General features: G+C 45.7%; 1 protein-coding gene across 1 annotated transcript in view; it reads left to right on the forward strand.

Annotated features, from left to right (window-relative positions):
- Nucleotides 1–19,530, forward strand: part of ANTXR1 (ANTXR cell adhesion molecule 1) — a 398,881-nt gene that overhangs the window by 339,739 nt on the left and 39,612 nt on the right. The window contains exon 16 of the mRNA XM_069214185.1: nucleotides 628–792. Within this exon, the coding sequence (XP_069070286.1) occupies nucleotides 628–792 (165 nt within the window). The remainder of the gene's footprint in view (nucleotides 1–627; nucleotides 793–19,530) is intronic.

Consider the following 19,530-nt stretch of genomic DNA (forward strand, 5'->3'; position numbering starts at 1 on the left):
CACCATGGTTCAAAAAGAAGTTAGTCAGTGAGATCTTGGAAACTGGCTTCTATTTTTTTGTCGTCTGTCCCCATGTATAGTTTGTGATCCTGATCTTTTCTATAAATCAGTAGATTTATAGAGCGGTCTTGCTTTGTATCAATGTTTGTGCTGCTGCTTCGTGTCTATCTATAGAGTCCTACTCGGTACCTCTACACTAATAATATTCTGTTCCTACACTGTTGTGCTGTGCTATACTTATATATGTAGATCTAGTAGTCTTTAACTGTCCGAGTAGTCCCTCTGTATATAGATGCATGCAGTCATGCTGGTATGTAAAAAAAAGACAGACAAATAATTTGAATTTCCAAAGGCAAAATAAAAGCTTGAACATGTCACTAGCTCCTCAAATTATGTGTATCAAATGTTGAAATGTTTGTAAGCTCCAAATGTATTAATCATGAAAGGAGCATCTTTATGTAGTGCAATTTAGTGTCCCTAAATGCGAAATGTATTCCTCGCCTAAGACAAGAATGTCACTCAGAATTGACATTATTACAGTCCTTTCTGCCCAATGTTCCCTTTCTGAACTTGCATAGAATATCATTTGGTGACAGCAATGAATATGTGTGTGTGATATATTTTCAGGTTCGTTGGGGAGAGAAAGGCTCCACTGAGGAAGGTGCCAAACTTGAAAAGGCCAAGAACGCGCGTGTCAAAATGCCAGAGCAAGAATTTGAGTTCCCCTCTCCCAGGACTCTGAACAACCACATGCAGAAATCCTCACCCAAGAAGTGGTACAGTCCAATAAAGGTATGCCACAGCATAATCTTCGAAATAATGGTATATTTAGATAAAGGCATGAACCAACTAAGAATAGTGATTCATGAGACATCTGTCTGAATGAAACAGTAAACTCTGGTAAAAGTAAGCTCAGGTGTCAAAAAGAAAATTATAATACAGAAAATCCACCCCAGGAAGTGGCACTCTGCAATGAAGGTGCCTACAATCCTCAGGCAAGTTTAATATTTATTTTTAAATATCCTAAATAAATGTGCTTAATTTGGGTTGTTTTGCTACAGAACATAGGCCTTATAATATTATTGTTCCTGCCTGTAATACCTCAAAATTGTTTTTTTGAAAGTCATCATTAATGTGATTAGTTTTGATGTTAAATTTATAAGAATACATTTATATTTTCATTTATATGGATATATCTAAAAGGTGGCTATAAGGAACAATAAGTCAGAAGTTTAAATGGATGAGATCGAGACATGACTGTGTGTGTTTTTTGCAGGGAAAGGGATTCCCTGAGAAAGGGTGTAATATAAACAAGAAAGTACCTGAAGGCTGGGAGGGAAGCAGGACAGAAGCTGGGATTAAAGCAGGTTGGAACAGGCAATGAATAGGGACCTGGAAGTCTACAAGGAAAACTATGATGATAACCCAAAAGCAACAGGAAGGTAAAGTAGGGAAACAATAGACAAAGTATCATAAGTGATAGTTTGTCTGCTCCTCAGCAGTGATTTCTCTGAGAGGTGAGAAAGATCTTAAAAGAAGGCAAGGAGTAGTAGTGCTTAATTTGTAAAAATGTACGTGCCAGGACCAGAGCTATTTCTGATGAGGTCTCTGGGGTTTCCACTATCTCTGCCAGCGCTGCCAAATAATAACCATCACACACAAATGTGACGTTGACTATTGCAGGTCAGCTAGCAGTGTAAATATGACCAGGGCGCCTTGCATCTACGTTTTTGTAAGCATATTGAATTTGTTGCCCACAGGCTCTGCTCAAAGAATATACAGACAGCACCACCATGTGGTAGATTGTCATAAATAAGTGCTGGTGCTAAGCACCGGCAAACACTGGCACAAATTGAGCACCGAGGAGCAGATTAATCTTACAGAGTATTGGGAGACACCAAACAGCTCCCATGGAAAAAAGATTACTGAGTGGATCTCTGTGTGAGAGGCACAAGGCCTCGGACACACACTGTCTCCCTTGGTGTCAATGATAATCAAGATTGTAAAATATATACAAGAAAAGACTACAGGGAACAGAATAAGGAACAACAAAACAGAAATTGGGCTCAGGAAAAAGCCGGACTGGAATCAGAATCAGGAACAGGGCTAGAATACACAGAACTGAAATGCTGAAAACAAGACTAGGAAAGATTTACAATCTAACAAGGCAAGACAGAAATATGCAGACAAACAGAGAACATAGGAGTGTGCATATAACATGGCATTTCAAGATAAATGTAGACTGGAGAATATGAGCAATGGCTAACACAGGAACAGAGATGCAGGAGAACAAAGGACAGAAACAGATACTACAAAATATTCAAAAACAGGAATGTGGGTTAAGGAAGTAAGTAAAACAGAATCAAAAACAAGCCTGGAATGGCAACAGCAGGAAAACTGCAGAGCACAAGGAGGCTCAGCAAAAGTCAGTTGCGAGCCACTGTACTATGGGTCCACAGATGTAATATAGCTGGAGGCTCAGGGGAGGAGCACAGATGCAGGATGAGAGCCAGGTACAAGGAATCAGGAAACCGTCAATGACGGGAGGGGTGAGCTGGGACTTGGAAAGTGGAAGACCAGCAAAACCAGAAGGCACAAGACAGGAAACAGGAAAATGAGGAATAAGTACAGATTGGAGCCCAGAGAGAGAAAGGTCCAACGTGCAGAAAGAAAAGGGTCTGGATAACCTTAAGATCTAGGAACCAAGCAAGTAAACAGAGAGCAACCACCAGGATGTGATCAGGGAGGGTTTTGAGACAGAAATTACTACAGGGGTCATGATAAATCAAGGAATTAGTGCACAAGCCTTACTGGAATATGAAGTAGCTCTGGGAATGCAAGGGGTATAAGTGTACATAGTGTAATTCAGGGATAAATGAAGGCCTCTAGAGGGCCTTCGGGAGCACCACCTAGTGGTATGATGGTAACACCCTGACACGATATGCAATTTTATGATAATGAAACTTATACTCTTTCATGTAGAGCATATCATCCCTCCTTACTTTTTAATCCTTATAAATCTCTTTATTGGTGTCATTTAATTCAATGCATCAAAATGATAAAACCAACATCATAATTTGTAATATTATTATAATTGTTTGAGTGCTTTATTTGCCCTTCCAGCTTTACAGTCTCCTCACACCTTTCACCTTGTCACCACATATGGCACATCATTATGATTCACTGATGCTAGTCTGCACTAAAACCTTTTTGAGGTATGTATTTATTTATTAGGAATCATTTTCACCATCCCTATTCCTAACCGACTTTTCCCAGACCTTCTGATGTTTCTGGGCACACAATATTGCCTTGTAAATCAGAGGATGTGGCAAGAGTCCAAATCTGTTTTCTACTTCATGATGCTGGAGGAAGTTGACTTTCTTCAATTTTAAGTGATGTCTCACTCAGGACCAAATCTATTCTTAACAAGATCTTTCAGTGTGCGAAAACCCATCACCCTTTAAAGTATTTATTAGGGCTCTCTTGGGGTAAATTTCAAAAGTGCAGCGAAGTACAGCTTGGAATGTGTTAGATACCCCCTCCTAAAAAGGTCTGACAATTCTGCATGTCGACACTGCATGAAAGAGATCTCCCACTTCAGTACCTAAGATATTTAGAGCCTGATTTAAGAAAAGTGGTGCTGCATCCAACGCAGCACCACTTTTCTTCTGTGCAGGCATTAAAAATAGCTGGCAAAAATGACACAATGGAATCTCTTCGATTCCACGGCACCATTTTTGAGGTCCCCCTAAAGGCACAGGCATAATGTGGCACAAGGGGTTACAAAATGGCGCAATGTATGCATTGTACCACTTTGTAAATATGGTGTGGTAAATTTGGCTTTGTTGAGCCACATTAGCATAAACAAAATGATGCTAATGTGGGGCAAGGAGGCGCTACGTCCTCTTAAATCTGGGTTTAGGGTTTAGACTTTGTTACATGCACCAGAGCTTTTCTGTGGTTAAATATATTCTTCGTATGTACAATTTTGCTTCTTGTAGACTGAACTCTGTATTATCATTCAGGTAAGCTTGGTCTGATATGATAACACATCCTAGCTGCAGGTTATTGATAAAACTGGGATTGCATGAGTCCAAACTCCCACCTCAACTTTGCAAAGGACTTAATTGTGCCTGAAGAAACAACATCACCTAATTTAAAGATGCCAAAGCAGATCCAACCCTTGACTCCCTCCAGGGAGTTAACTCAAGGAAGAAGTGTGCCCATCCAGCCTGGTGATTCCTCTCTTATTTTATTGATGTAAGGGGGGCCTTACATGTCTTCGGGACTACCTTAGTTGCTGGAAGTATGTCATTGGACTGTCTCTATATATGTAGGAATAAGAGAGTGATTTCCCACTGCCCATAGTTCCATCAAGGATGCAGGTCTGTTGTTGAACTAAGTATCCAATAATTTGCTACTCACGTGTGCTGCTGTACAATATTTCAAAGGGTTAATCATATTCAGTCTTCCCTTGTACATTGGTTTGCAGCATTTGATCATCACACTCATGGATGCCTGTTCTACCAAAGGAAGGGTCTCATAAAGGACGATGAATTTTTCAGAAGCCGTTTAGGGAGCAGAAGTGAACGGTTATGTAGGATGTAGAGATTTTTGATAAGGATAATCATTTTTATTAAAGCCTTAGTCCCCAACGTAGACAATGGGAGAGATGGCCAATCTAGGGTGCCCCTCTGGACTTGGTTTAGCAGCAGTTGAATGTTTCCTGCTGAAACCACTTCCTCGCTATTTGCTGTCTGGATACCTAGGTATTTAATGCAAGTGAACGCTGACTTGTAGCTCTATCTGATATGTCCAGGTAGGGTATTAATCCTTAAGTTTTAATACAAAATTACAGTGAATCACTTATTATGATCCCCAGCGACTCATTTAAATGTTAGGGTTTTCAGTAAAAAGACCCAACTGTGCAATACATTTGCCTTCAAAATATTTACAAACTATCAAGTGGATGTTCAGTACAATCAATGAGGAATCTGTAACATGTTTCTTTTGTTACCTCCAACTCATGTTATGTGTGTTATTTCCTTGATGGTTCATTAATCATTAATCAGTTTCTGCATGAGGCACAGTACAGGCTTGGATTCAGCATACATGCGCAATGCAGCTATGTTTGATTGATAAAGTTGATCAAACACACTTTGTTGAAGGGTGATCATTGATGTCACCCAACAGCTGAATATAATACCCCAGTTCAGAAAAGAAATTTGCAAGAATCCCTTCTACCCACTGAGCAGAATTCAATCAACTTTAAATCACATTTTTTTGCCACTAAACCTTCCATTAGCTACAACCACCACTTCCTTGTACATATGAGTCGTTCATGGGATTGGCCAACGGTTCCTGACAAATTTCTTTCATGTAGTATATTTGCCAAAATAAGCATCACATTTCTTATCCTGTTCTCACAACTCATTTGATACAGATTAGCCTCGTGGCCACATTGAATTGTAGTTGAAAACTAACATTTTGGTATGCTCAACATAATGCAAAGTTGACAAAGATTTTCCAAAGGCCATCCATGCACGTGTGGTCTAATGGCTAAGCTATGACTTTGGTGGCAGGATTACAAACTCACCTCTACTACTTGACTGGAAATGATGTAAATCTGGGCAAATCAATTAATTGCCCTGTGCCTATAATGTGATATTAATGTGCACTGCTAATGTGTACATCCCCAACTGATGTACGGTGCTCTGTTGCTATGTCGCTATGTTTGCACTACATAAATAGCAGTGCATACATATATCCTTGTTGCACATGTTATTAAAGCCAAGAACTGCCAGTGTAACCCAACTCTAATGCCAGGCGGATGTTACAGCATTGTTTAGCCAACGGAGATCTGTTGCATGGCCAACATATCATTGTAACGCAAAACCTACAGACAGGGTGCACGCAACCTCTATGGAAAGTGAAGTTGTCTCTGCATTTACTGAGAACACAAGAGGGGGCATGTTGATAAAGTACTAGTACAGCTCCCCTGGAATCTCGGAGAGTACAGAATAAACAAACTCCAATTGCAACACTTGGAGTGTTTCCTGGCGTTCAATCGCTCTTCCCTACTGGTTTTAGAAATGGACTTTCTTCCAGTAGATGGCCGGCATCCCAATTATAGGGAAATTGTTTGCAAATGTCATATTTCTTATTGGAGAGCTTCTGAAGAAACTGTGACTCATGCAAATTGGATTGGAAAGGCAAGAGTGGTACCTTAAGAAGATTAATGATCATTAATCATAAGATTTATGAACCACACACTTCTCCATTGCAGTCTTATCTCTCCCCATCATTTTTCAACATAATTTGTGATTCCCATTATGAGCTGAAACTCATAGTACACTTCAACAGGGTCTGTAGCAAATATTTTTTTTAAATAACATTGCAAAACATGCACCTGGAAGTTAGTGAAAAAGTACTACACGTCCTCTCATTCGGAACCAGATCTAGACAACATTCAAAGGGACATATATTTATATAAGACGATAAATCGTTTTTAAACTTCACCTGTATGTACATGGTAAACATTGGGAGAAAAACGTTTAGGCACATAAGAATGTTTCGCTCTTGCAAGTTAATTAATTTGAAAGGAATGTAATTGTGTAAAAATATTTTCACGTACCTGCGCACTGAGAAATTTTGCTCTAAGGAAGAAATGTATAGAAATTCCTAATACGAAACCTCAACACACATTTTACTTTAGGGGAATAACAAGAAAAAAAGGTTTTAGTGTAAATGTGTGCAGTTTTTTTTATTGTTAGTAAGGTATTGTACAAATCATAGATTTGTTCAATAGAATATTTGCACTCAGGTTGAGATTGTAAAGGTTTTCAGCAAACTTATTTAATAGGAGGAGAGACTGCATGGGAGACAAATCCAGGACATCTTTCTGTCTCCTGGAGTATGTATTTTTGGGGAAAAGTCACTGATAATTGAGGATTAATTTTGATTGGCTGAGGGTTGCATATAAAACTATTGCCTGAGGCTACTGCACTGTACTAATCTGGTATTTTTAGGGCACTGACCCATCAAATGTAACAAAACGATCTCACACAACCAGGAAGTTGATGGTGCCCAACACTACTGCTATGCGAAAGGCGCAGACACTCATCCCTTCCTTTTTATAGTACCCTGCGTGCCTCCTGTTCAAACGCTTTCCCTACCCCACAGATTGTCAAAAACTCCATTATATTACATTGGTATTTTTGCTTAAAATAGGGTTGTGTTTTCCTTACTGACGTAAGGCATGAAAAGGTTTTCCCAACAAGTTTCACCTGAAATTTGTGTCGCAATCTGTCTTTTTTTTCTGGTGTTTACACCCTGTTTCCCTACTTTGGTCACATAATATTATCCGTTTGTAACAAAATAGTTTTCTGAATTATGACTGAATTTGTTTCCCTTGAGATTATTTGCATTCATTTTTGAATTTACATGTGAATATTTACATAGCCAATAACCAGGAGTATATTGCCACCAGTGAATTCAGTATAACCACAAATTTCATAGGATCTGAGCAGTGCTGGTGATTGTGGTCCTCTGCCCCAACGTCAATTAAATTGAATTAATTAAAGAAATGGACCAATAGGACACGCAATCCGATGACAACTGATTTGTCTTGAGGATGACAACAATAGTGGCCAGATCAAGTTCCGGAGGTAAAGAACCCTGTTTTGCAACTTCTGAGTAGAACTGAGACGATGGGAGGTCACAGTGTCTCTCAATTTAGAGTAATATTCAAGAGGAAAGCCATCTAGGTCTGGCTTTTTCCTGGTTTGTAAGTCGCTGGTGGTTGCTAGGACCTCATCTTCAGTAACTGGTTGCTCAAGGGTTTGTCGTTGGAGCCATGTCAGACGAGGGACAGGAACATCGGATAGTAACAGATGAGCAAGTTCGGGGGAGGCCGTGGCTAAGGGACAAAGAGAAGTCTTCAGTGATCCGCAAATGTGGCTGCAATGTTCTCAGATGTGGTGACTACGGGTCCCATGTTATCTATAAAGGCTGGGACAAGCCTTGAACTAATACTCTGTTGGCCAGTCGATATAGAAGCACACTATTCTTGTCACTGTGTTCGTAGACATGCTGACAAATGGCACACAAATATTGACAGGCCTCCCGAAAGACCAGTTTGCGTAGGGAGGTCCTATCGAGGTCTAATTGTCGAGTCAGCGCCTCAGTGGTCTGACTCGCCTCCGCAGTCTCACACTACAGTATGCGAGTTTCAAGGTCAACTATGTCTCTCTGTTTGCTTTGATCTATACGTTTGAGGTAGGCCTTAGCAACTCCTCGGATCATCTGTTTACTTGTCGCCCAAAGTGTGCCAACCCTCCAAACCGTTCCCACGTTGGTCTCGAGGTAGGAGCTGAGCTCCTCTAATAAGTGATCCAATAATGCTTCATCAATTAAGAGCAAGGCATTTAGTCACCACATGGGTCGCTTATGACGCTGTGGGGTTCCAACTCTGAGTAGTCGGGTAAAGTAGTGCAAGATACTCCGGGGAAGCACGATGGCCCCCATTGTGTTTATGATGTCAACAGTTGGGAGGAAAAGGTAGTCAGTGTGGGGCATATGTTTGGTGGATGCTGAGGTGTGTGTATGAAGGTGTCTATGGGTTCCATATCCTTCGGGCATCACAAAGTCTGAGGGAATCAGCCCGGGAGGTGAGAGGCTTGGAGAGAGCCCAGTGGTCTTGTGTGACAGGGCCATAGACATCTAGATCAGGATTGACAACAGCATTGAAGTCCCCCCGAGGAGCAGCACCCCATATGGAAAGGTAGGGATCAAGTTCAGGAGGTCATTAAGTGTCTGGCCCTGCAGTTGAGGGGGGATAGATACTCCACAGATCATATGGCTTTCCCTCCAGTATTCCATTTATGACCACATATCTACTCAAGGGGACCACCAAGGCAAAAAGTCTTGTGGAGGAGGATTGCAGCCCCTCTGGGCCCTCTAGCGAAGCCAGAATGATAAACTTGGTCATAACCAAGCCTACGCAGGAAGGGACAGAGATTGCCCAGGAGACACATTTCCTATAGAAGAGCCACACCTGGCTGATGGCGAAGGAGGAACTTAAGGACCACAGTGAGCTTGATTCGGTCTAGCGGACTGTTAATATTCCTAGAGATAAGGTGGAACTCCATATGGAGTATGGTCTAGGCATGTAAGGGGTCCTGGGTGAGTTGGTCATCTGGGATGCAGCACGAAAGACCAAGCATCAGCTGGAGCAAACTGAGCAACAAAAATACAAAACAGTAAATATAAGCCCTATTTCAACAATACCCAACAACCCCCAATCTCACACTTCTACCCCATAAGCAGATGTCACCCAACATTTCCCATAAACAAACAAGGAACACAGCAGGGTCTTCGGGGTGAACCTCCTCTTGTGCAGGATCTAGATGTAGTGGTCAGATTGTGAACAGAGCACCCTGGGTCAAGAGCCAATGAACATCCAGAAACAACGTGACTAGGAGTTAGTTTGTGTCCAACAGATGATCTACATTAGTGGAGGCTACAAGCTCCCCAGAGGACAACAGAGGAGATAAAGGATTTTCAGTCTCCAGCCAGGGTACGACTGGGTTAGGTTCAGAGGATGTCGGGGATCTTCTACAACAACCTTGTTTGCCCTTGGATTTTGGGCAAAATCGAGTCTGAGAGCGGGTGGAAGCCGAGCATGAGGGACCTGGGTCCAACTGGGAGGTATCCCCCAGGGGTTCATATCTACACAAGGCTCTGTGCTCTATGGCCCACTTCCAAGCTGTGTCCGGAGTGTCAAAAAATTTAGAGCAGGAGTTATGAATGACCCATAGCTGTGCAGGAAAAAGCAACATTTGTTGTAAGGACATTGCTATGTGTTTGTTTCACTGCGTCAAAGGTTTTGTGTTGCAGGTGAGTAGTTTTTGTATAGTCCAGGAACATCATAATGTGACAGGAATTAAAACAGAGCTTACCACAGATGTGGGCCTCCCGAAGGATAGCATCTCAGTCACAGAAATTTAGAATCTTTATGATGAGCGATTAGGGAGGGGTCCCTGCGGGAGGGCTCTGTGCCAGCAAGCAATGCGCCTGCTCTACCACAAATAACGGAGACAGTGAACCCTCAGATAACCACGACCATGCCAGTCCTCTATGAAGGTTGCACGGCGAGCAGTCTCTGCTCACTTTGGGAAGCCAAATATTAGTCCGGCAAAAGTTGTTCACAGCATCTTCAGTCCTTGCCTCAAGGGTGCGGACAGTCGAGCACAGCACAGCCACCTTTGTCTTCATGTCAGATGAATCACCTTCAAGAGTGGAGACTCAACCCTCCACCTCTGTCACTCGCCACCCCATGTTGCAGAGGTCCTGTTGAGCAAGGCGACACCGACACCAACCTACCCAATTCTGGATTCAAAGGCTTCCCGCGATGCCTCAATGGCCTTAAAGATCTGGTACGCATCTAAAGATGCAGAGGGCCCCGGAGTGGCAGGATCACCACCAGTGAGTCTCCTGTCAGAGGCAGACATGTATTTGTCCATTTTTGATTGGGAGCACAGCACATGGAGTTTTTCCTTCCCCATCACAGCGCCCTCAGAATAATCTTGGTAGCAGATTATTTTGCAGCCTTCCATCACCCCAATGGAGTGAGTCCCTCTAGGCGAAGGGGAAGGGAGTTCTCTCTCAGTGTATGAGTCATAGTGATAGAGGTGTCAGTCCCCCCTACCGTTGGCCCGCTTATCCCATGAATCACAGGGCAGCACATGCAGCCAAAGTAAGGCACAGCAGGCATCCACTAAAATGCGCCCAAACATGGATTCTTCCCAAAAATCCCTCACACCACCAAGTCTGTGCTGCCCCAAAAAGCGTAGATAACAGCCACTCCACATGTAAATAGGCAAGAGGCAATTGTCCAGCGTCGGCAGACTGCCAAGAACCAAGGGGAAGTCTGAGGTTTTGTAGAAGCAGAAGACGAGCTCCAATAGTCTCAGGACCCAGGGGAAGGTAGGAAATAGCAGGCCACCCCAGGCAGAGCCAAGGTCTGGGTTAAAGTCCAGCCATTGGGGGTCCAGTCGCAACTTCCACCAACTCCACTCAGGGGTCCCATACATGAGCAGGCAGGCTGGTGCCTCTCTACATCTGGGGGTAGTGTAAGTCACACACAGGGGGGAAGGTGGGGAAAAACCCTCTCCTCCCAAAGAATTCAAGCCCCCCCAGCAACAATCCAGCCTTGAGGGCCTGAAATCAGGAGTTTCCAAGGAGGCCGGGGCGCCCAGTCTACTTCGGCAGAGCGAGACAACAAATGTATTCACTGGGGCTCCAAATGCAGCACCTCCACATTAGGCCTCAGCTCTGACACTCAAGGCCACTCAGCGCTATTAGGATACAGGGATTGGTCAGGCCAGGTAATATAAGGGAGTACTAGAGTGTGAAAATGCGGCTCGTATATGTAGCCCAGGCTCGTTCTGCAACGGCCGATCTTCCTGCTACTGTCGCAGCCCCTCACCAACAGCAGCAGCCCTGGTGCAAGTTACTGAGGGAGAGGCCACCGGCCAGGTTCGTGTTTGCTGCTCTCCAGGCGGAGTCTGCTGCACTCTAATAACTGGTGGTCCCCAGCCAAGGCTCATCCAGGCAACCGGTCGCGGGCTTAGCTCTGGATTGAATTTGCTTCTGCCATGTTGGAATCAGGCTCCTGGCAAAGCCCCGGTCATTCTCACTCCTTCGGTGCCCTCACAAGTGGATGTCACAGGACAGCTGCCCACAGTCATAGAGGGGGCAGGAGGGGGGGCAGGAGAGGCATATGGAACATTAAAGGAGGACCAGGGCACAGGATGCAACGGGGTGGTAGAGGAGGTTGCGGGAGCGCTGTTAAGGTACTTCCACCATCTCGACTGTGTTCGCCACACACTCCCTAGCAGTAGTCATTTTATTTATCTTTCCATGTGCAAGGCTGGGTCGGTGCACAATGACAAATGGAGCAACCCAATGTCCTTCCATTACAAACCAAGATTCACAATACAAAAGCTGTCTTGCACTAGAGGCTTCGTGCTGTGGTGTCCAAGCCCGGCCCTCTGCTCATAGAGTGTCCTGGACAGAACCAATTTGGTTCCATCGCTGCAGACAGTGTTCATGAGCATCATTAGGACCAATATGTGTTTACAGGTCAATCCTGGTCTCGTTACATTACACAGCAACTGGCCTCTAAACGTGAGCATATCTACCTACCCCCTCCTTCACCTGAATCACCCACAGCTTGTTGCTTAACACTAATGCCAAGTTGTTGGTGAGGGCGGGTGGGGGCTTTAGGGGATGTGAGAAAATGGTGAGGAGGAGGAGGACATGGGGAGAGTAGGATGGGGTTTGAGGGAGTGTTAACCATGTGCACCTGCATGACACTCTGAAGGTTGAAACCCTCTAGGTGAGCCCACGTTAACCATGCTAAAGGCCGGCCCGGAAGGTGCCTATAGCTATCTGAAAAATAAAGACAAAATATTGATATGATATACAAATGAAGATCTTCCAATTTGTACTCAGATTCTCTCACTGTCCTGCATCATTACATGCTGAGTTTTCAGAAAGCAAGAACGACCATCAGAATGGCATTTAAGTTTTTTTGCCGAACATACGTTCTATTTCACGCCACCTGAATAGTTAAGGAAGCATCATGTACCTATTCTCTGATGACAAATCAGGTCATAACAGGAGATAAAAAGAAGGAAGAACCCTCAAGTAGAATGTGGTAATTTTGCTGCCACAATGAGGTATGTTAAAGCTCCCAGTATTTCACACCATCTTAGGTTGCGAGTAAGGTCCCCCCACGTTTGGGGAAAAAAAGCCCTGTACCGCCAGGAAACTGTACACAACTACCTTCTTCCCCATTCTAATAACATTCAGATAGTTGATTATGCGAGGGTGTAGAGCATTCCAACAAAAAGAAACCTAAATAAAAGTAAAACTGCCAGTTTATCCAAAAAAGTTTTAAAATTCCTGACAGCCAGCTAGTGCGGGTGAGCTTAGAGCCAAGGGTTGATTGGTCAAGCTTCTTTTTTAAAACATTTCATATGCAAATATGGGCCCCAAGCGACCCATTTTGTGGGCGCCAAATAAAAGTAATTGTACAAGTGATGATAATGACTTGAACATGTACCTTCTGGGGCTCGGGCTCCAGGTACGGAGAAGCAGTCACTGCTAGTGCTTGTGGCTCTCATGAAATTTCAGGCATCAATTTCCTCGGTGTCCGGGCAATCAGAAGCATGTGCATCCTGGAATTGCAACCCAGCTTACTGGAAATGGCACCGTGGCCTGCTGCCATCACAGCAGGCTGGTGCGTTCAAGCTGCTGAGAAGTTACACTTACTGTATGTGGTATGTATGCAAGGGCACTTCTTACTGATGCAACAGCACAAAGTGCCACACCGAGGAAAAGTCAAAAACAACGATTGTATACGATGCGGAAATATAATATGAGAGTATTGTTGAGTGACGTCAGAAAAAAACAGACTGTGTTGCTAGATAGCACACACAACACTATAACTCTGTATACCAGGTGTCCCCTGCACCATTACAACAAAGCCTGAGTCCAAGCCATGAGAAGAATCCCTGAAGGAGTCAGAGATATTGAAATACTCTTTAAAGGAACATAAAAGCTTGTGACGTCCGCTCTTTAGCACTACAAGTCCCAGAAGAAGCTCAGATTGAGGGAGGGGTAATATTAAACGTTATATAGCTCGCTAATGCCACATCACCTCCATGTGCACCATCACCACCCTTCAGATTTGCTGGTGTAACTGCAAGCCAGGCCTCAAACTGAATTGCAGTACCTCTTCTATGGTTATATTTTATACTTAATGAACATAGATGAGATATTGAGTGACAGCACGAAGAGTGCCACTCTATCAGCTCAAGTCTAGACAAAAATTTAAAAAGCTAAAACGGTGGATGTCAAGGGGCTCACGGGATCTATGTCCAGCCCCTGGGCAAGGCTCTGAACCTCATGTTCTTAGTTTGATACATTAATAGCACCTTTACTTCTATTTGGTTTGTAAGATAGCACAGCAACCACAACAATTTAAAGTTGACTACAGTAATCAGTAAATTAGGTTTTGATGATAGATTAGGATAAGTGTATTTTAGCACTTGAAGGTGCAAACAAGTTCTATTTAGCTTTTTGTTTATCGACGAACCTCTAGAGTGCCACTGGGCCTCTACTATACATTGTATAAATTCCACACTCTGAGGGCCGGGCACGGTCTGATGGTATAAGTAAGCCATGGAGTGATGACCCATGGTCACTCCATGATAGTATAACTAAGTAGTTGTGTGTGTGCTTTATTCATAGCTGCTGATCCCCCTGAGCCTATTTAGTCTAATTACTTGTAGGTACCAATGCTGGTGACGGAGGACGGTAGCAGCCTGTGCGTGCTGGTCATGCCATGTTCAGCCACTCTGAGCAGCCCCATGATGTCACGGCTGCACAGCTGACTGTAGGTGAGGCTAGGAACCACAGGTCTGTACGAACGAACACACTGCGCCCGTGCGAGAGAGGAAACTGCGCTCCTGGCCGGCGGGCCGCTTCCACTCCACGAGGCAAGGCGCGCCTCCAACACCACATCAGTGAGCTGCAGGTGGTGGATGCCGCTCATCGGCCCAACATCACGGCCAGACGCTGTGTATATGGCAGCAACAGCTCCACCTGGCGCTGCAGTAACACACAGCACCCAATCTAATGTCGGGGAGAAGCTGCCATGTGGCAGTGAGGTCTGCGGAGGAGCAATATTGAACTACACCACAGCCCAGTTACCTCAAGTACTTTAGGTGCCCCACGTAAAGTGCCCTATGTCTGAAAATAAGTGAAAGTTAAGAAGAAAAAGTAATAAAGACAACAGGGACAAGGGAGAATGCATGTGCATAGACTGTGGGAGAGTAATTATACCGACAAGTTGGAGCAGCATTGATTGGGCACTGCACAAATACTGAGCTGTGGCCTGGACAGTAAAAGAGGAATTAGTAAGAGACTCTGGGCAATGGACACACCTAGCATTGGGGCATAAGCCGTGTAAATTCCCAGCATGATTTTTGTAAACTGCAAACGGGGGGAAACAAGGACATGCAGAAACCCCCATATTTACATCAAAAGCACAGGTCATGCTGTAAGTTAACACTTGTGTGACATGTGCCCTCTACAGTAAAGAGAACTAGGAAGACACGCACAATGTCCCAGCAGCAGAACCATGCCCCTGCACAGTGTCCATTCATCAATCACAGTGATGCCACAGATCAGCCAGCTAGTAGACCTGGCCACAGCCGCCCCACGTTGGTGCCAGTGGATCGGGAGCATGCAACACTTTTTGCACCACTCACAAAATCGATGGAGCAGTGAAGAGGTCAATGGTGCTCCATGTCAGCGGTGCTGAGCTATATGACCTGTTTGAACACCTCCCTAACACAGGGCGGAAGATGACTTTGATGCTGCAGTAGCAGCACTGAACCATCACTTTCACCCCAGCTTACTCCTGACTATGAAAGATTCAAACTGAGACAAGCCCGGCAGGTGGAAGATGAGTCCCTGGGCATTTTCTATGTATGGCTTCGGAAACTGGAGAACAATTGCCTGGACATCAACCAGCAGGACAAGATCACGGCCCAGCTGATTCAGGGCTGAAGGTCATCGGTCCTCAGGAAGCTCATACTGTGATAGCCAGGCATCTCCCTATGCCTCATCCTTATATTGGTGAGGTCACATGAGCTGGTAGACACTGGAGAGGAGGACATGGAGGTAGTATTGGAGAGAGGTTTGGCCCCAAGGAGCCCAACCCAAATGGTAAAAGTGAAAGAGGAGCACATGGATGCCATCCAGAGACCCCCCCTCTTGATATTGTGCGACAGGCTCACCCAAGATGCCCAAGAAAGGATACAGCAACTGCAGGCTGATGCACCGGACGTCTAATGTATGCTCGGCGCAGGGGAAAGTGTGCTTGAGGTTCGGGCGCATGGGCCACTTCTGTAAAGTGTGCCAGAGCGGGCGCATTAGTTGGGGGATGAGGAAAGTCAACCCTGCAACAGTTGTCAATTGAAGAGGATGACACGGGAAAGCCCGCAAATCAGCCTGACCCCGTCAGTCACCCAGACAATGATGATGATGAAGAAGTGTCCACCATCTCATTCACTGGCAGAGATGGTAACCACAAGAGGCCACCATCTATGTATACAGTGGACATCGGGGGCACCCAGAACAAAGTACTAATCGATACTGGGGACTATGTCAACATCATGGACTCAGCCAAATTTGACAAGATCATGCCATGACCAAGGTTAGCACTGACCAAAGCTTTAATCTACACAAATGGGGGAATGGAGCCACTGCTGTTGAGAGGCGTCATAGAGGTTGTGGTGAATAATGAAGGAAAATCAACACAAGCCCATTTTCACGCAACCAGAGGCAACACAGGCACCTTCCTTTGGTGACATATGGCAGAAGAGTTGAAGCTCGTTATCTTTACTCGGCAGTTGCATGACTTCAATGCGGCGGACATTTTGCAAAAGCTCTCCCAGCTATTAAAGTAACTGGGGTTCTTGAAAGACCTAAGGGTAAAGCTACATATCGATAGGACTGTGAGGCCCATGGAACTCAGAAGTGGATCAACTCAAGTGACAAGGGGTAATCAAGCTGGTCATGGGGCCCACTCCTTTGGTCGTACCTCTCATGATAGCTCCCAAGCCCAAACAACTTGGAGCCATCAGACTATGGCCCTCATTCCGACCCTGGTGGTTTCAAACCGCCAGGGTGGAGGACCGCGGGAGCACCGCCGACAGACCGGCGGTGCTCCAATGGGCATTCCGACCGCGGCGGTAAAGCCGCGGTCGGACCGGCAACACTGGCGGTCTCCCGCCAGTGTACCGCCGCCCATAGGAATCCTCCAAGGCGGCGCAGCTAGCTGCGCCGCCGAGGGGATTCCGACCCCCCCACTGCTATCCAGTTCCCGGCGGTTCTCCCGCCGGGAACCGGATGGCGGTAGGGGGGGTCGCGGGCCCCTGGGGGCCCCCGCAGTGACCATGCCACTGGCATGGGCACTGCAGGGGCCCCCGTAAGAGGGCCCCTAAATGTATTTCACTGTCTGCTTCGCAGACAGTGAAATACGCGACGGGTGCAACTGCACCCGTCGCACAGCTTCCACTCCGCCGGCTCGATTCCGAGCCGGCTTCATCGTGGAAGCCTCTTTCCCGCTGGGCTGGCGGGCGGCCTGAAGGCGGCCGCCCGCCAGCCCAGCGGGAAAGTCAGAATCCCCGCCGCGGTCTTTCGACCGCGGAACGGTATTCTGGCGGCCCCCGACAGGCCGGCAGCGACCGCCGCCGGCCAATGTCGGAATGAGGGCCTATGTGTTGACACAAGGCTCCCAAGCAAGGGCATACGCTGGGAGCGGCACGTAACTCCAACTGTTGATGACATAGTGGCAGCTCTCAATGGTGCCAAGTGGTTCTCAGAGCTAGACCTCAATGTGAGCTATCACCAACTCGAGCTCTACTCATCTAGCTGATACATATCCACTTTCTCAACACATGTGGGGCTCCACCAGTACAAGCACTTGAACTTTGGAATATCATTGGTAGAAGAGGTGTTTCAACCTTCTACAGGGGCTAAGTGAAAGTGGAGCAAGGATGTGCTGAAACAGAGCCAAGCACTTCAAGCCCTGGACATGCTCCTGGGCTGGAACTAAGGGAGCAGACACCTCGCAGAGTCAGGAATCGAGTGGCCGAAGCCAGAATTGTGACTCTGGCCCAACCCTGTACTGAGCCAGAGACTGAGAGACTATGGGCCTCATTACAACCCTGGCGGTCAAAGACCGCTAGGGCTGTTTTGGCGATTGTACCGCCAACAGGCTGGCGGTACAATCTTATGAATTATGACCGCAGCGGAAGCGCCGCAGTCGCATCGCTGGGACCGGCGTTTTACCGCCATGATTGTCCCGGCAGTTTACCGCCATGGTTGTCCCGGCGGTTTTAATCCTCCAGGGCAGCGCTGCTTGCAGCGCTGCCCAGGGGATTACGAGTCCCCTTCCCACCAGCCTGTGGCCATGGAAAGGCTGGCAGGAAGGGGAGTTGCGGGGCCCCTGGGGGCCCCTGCACTGCCCATGCACTTAGAATGGGCAGTGCAGGGGCACCCAGGCACAGCCCCACCCTGCTTTTCACTGTCTGCACAGCAGACAGTGAAAAGCACAACGGGTGCAGCTGCACCCGTCGCACGGCCGCAACACCGCCGGCTCCATTAGGAGCTGGCTCCCATGTTGCGGCCAACATCCCCATTGGGCCGGCGGCCGGCCAAGCGGAGATGTCAAAATGGGGCCAGCGGAAGTGCAGCCGCATTGGCGGCCGCTCGGCGGTACAACCTTGGCGGGCGGAAGGTTGTAATGAGGTCCTATGTGTGTTGTGTCCCAATAAGTGGGCTCTAAATTCTTCTGTTATAATAAAAGTTGGAAAGGATGTAGAGTACCATCCAGCCTCTACTATACATTCTATTATCTCCATACCCAAGGGCGGGGTGCAGTCTGGGGCTATAAGTAAAAGGGTAGAGTGATTGCTTGTGGTCACTTCACAAAAGTATAACTATGCAGTTGTGTGTGCGGTTTATTCATACATGCTAATGCTTCTGGGCCTAGTTAGCCCCCCCTTTCAGGCAGGTACAACAGAACCTATTAAAAATTACCAGAAAGATTGTCAAAATGTTTTCCATCTTGTCAACTTTTCTGGGCATGCATCTTGACATAATTACCTGCAAGAATATTATTAATATTTCCTTTGGGGCAGGCAATCTAATTGTGTAATGGAGAAACACGGTATGGTGAAGCCTAATTCACGTTTATTAGAACATGCAGTACATGTACTAACCAATCAGAACACTTAAAGAGAGAGCTTTAACTGGTGATATATTCCTGTTTGACATAACTTTGAAGCTTGTGATGTTAAATAATCCAATAGAATGTGACGCTCACACTTCTTTAACTGTTGCTTCTTAGCTTATTTAAAGTGTTACTCAATATGATGGCACCAACATGCCTGCCAACCAACATTTTCTATTTAATAGATTTGGGAACAGCAACCAGTCGTGCTAGTCTTTTTCAAAACGAACCCTCCTGAGAAGCTGTTATAAACCACTCCTGCTCCCAGCCAGCATGTTATAGAGATAACTGTTGTTGGCCCTTGTTGTGAACCCTTGCCTTTGAGTCCAGATGCACCAATTGGGTAGAATTGCTTCATAGCACTTCCTCTCAAATCAAAGAGGCCAGAAGAATGTACTTGAACAGAAAAACAGTCATTGTAGGCAAAACGAGCACATATCAAGTATTCGTGCATCAATAACAGCTCGAGGCTCACTCAAAGATGCTTCACTACCATGTAATACCATCCACAGAATGTTGGTCATTGCCATCAAACAATCACCGCATTTTACCAAATTTGTAGCAGTCTTTCCTCCCTTGCCATCAAAGTCTCAGACCTCCTAGATATCACCTATTGTTTCTTTCATACTCAATAGGAGTACAATAAACAAAAAGAG

The sequence above is a fragment of the Pleurodeles waltl genome, chromosome 11, assembly GCF_031143425.1.
Source record: "Pleurodeles waltl isolate 20211129_DDA chromosome 11, aPleWal1.hap1.20221129, whole genome shotgun sequence".
In the NCBI taxonomy this organism is placed as follows: domain Eukaryota; kingdom Metazoa; phylum Chordata; class Amphibia; order Caudata; family Salamandridae; genus Pleurodeles; species Pleurodeles waltl.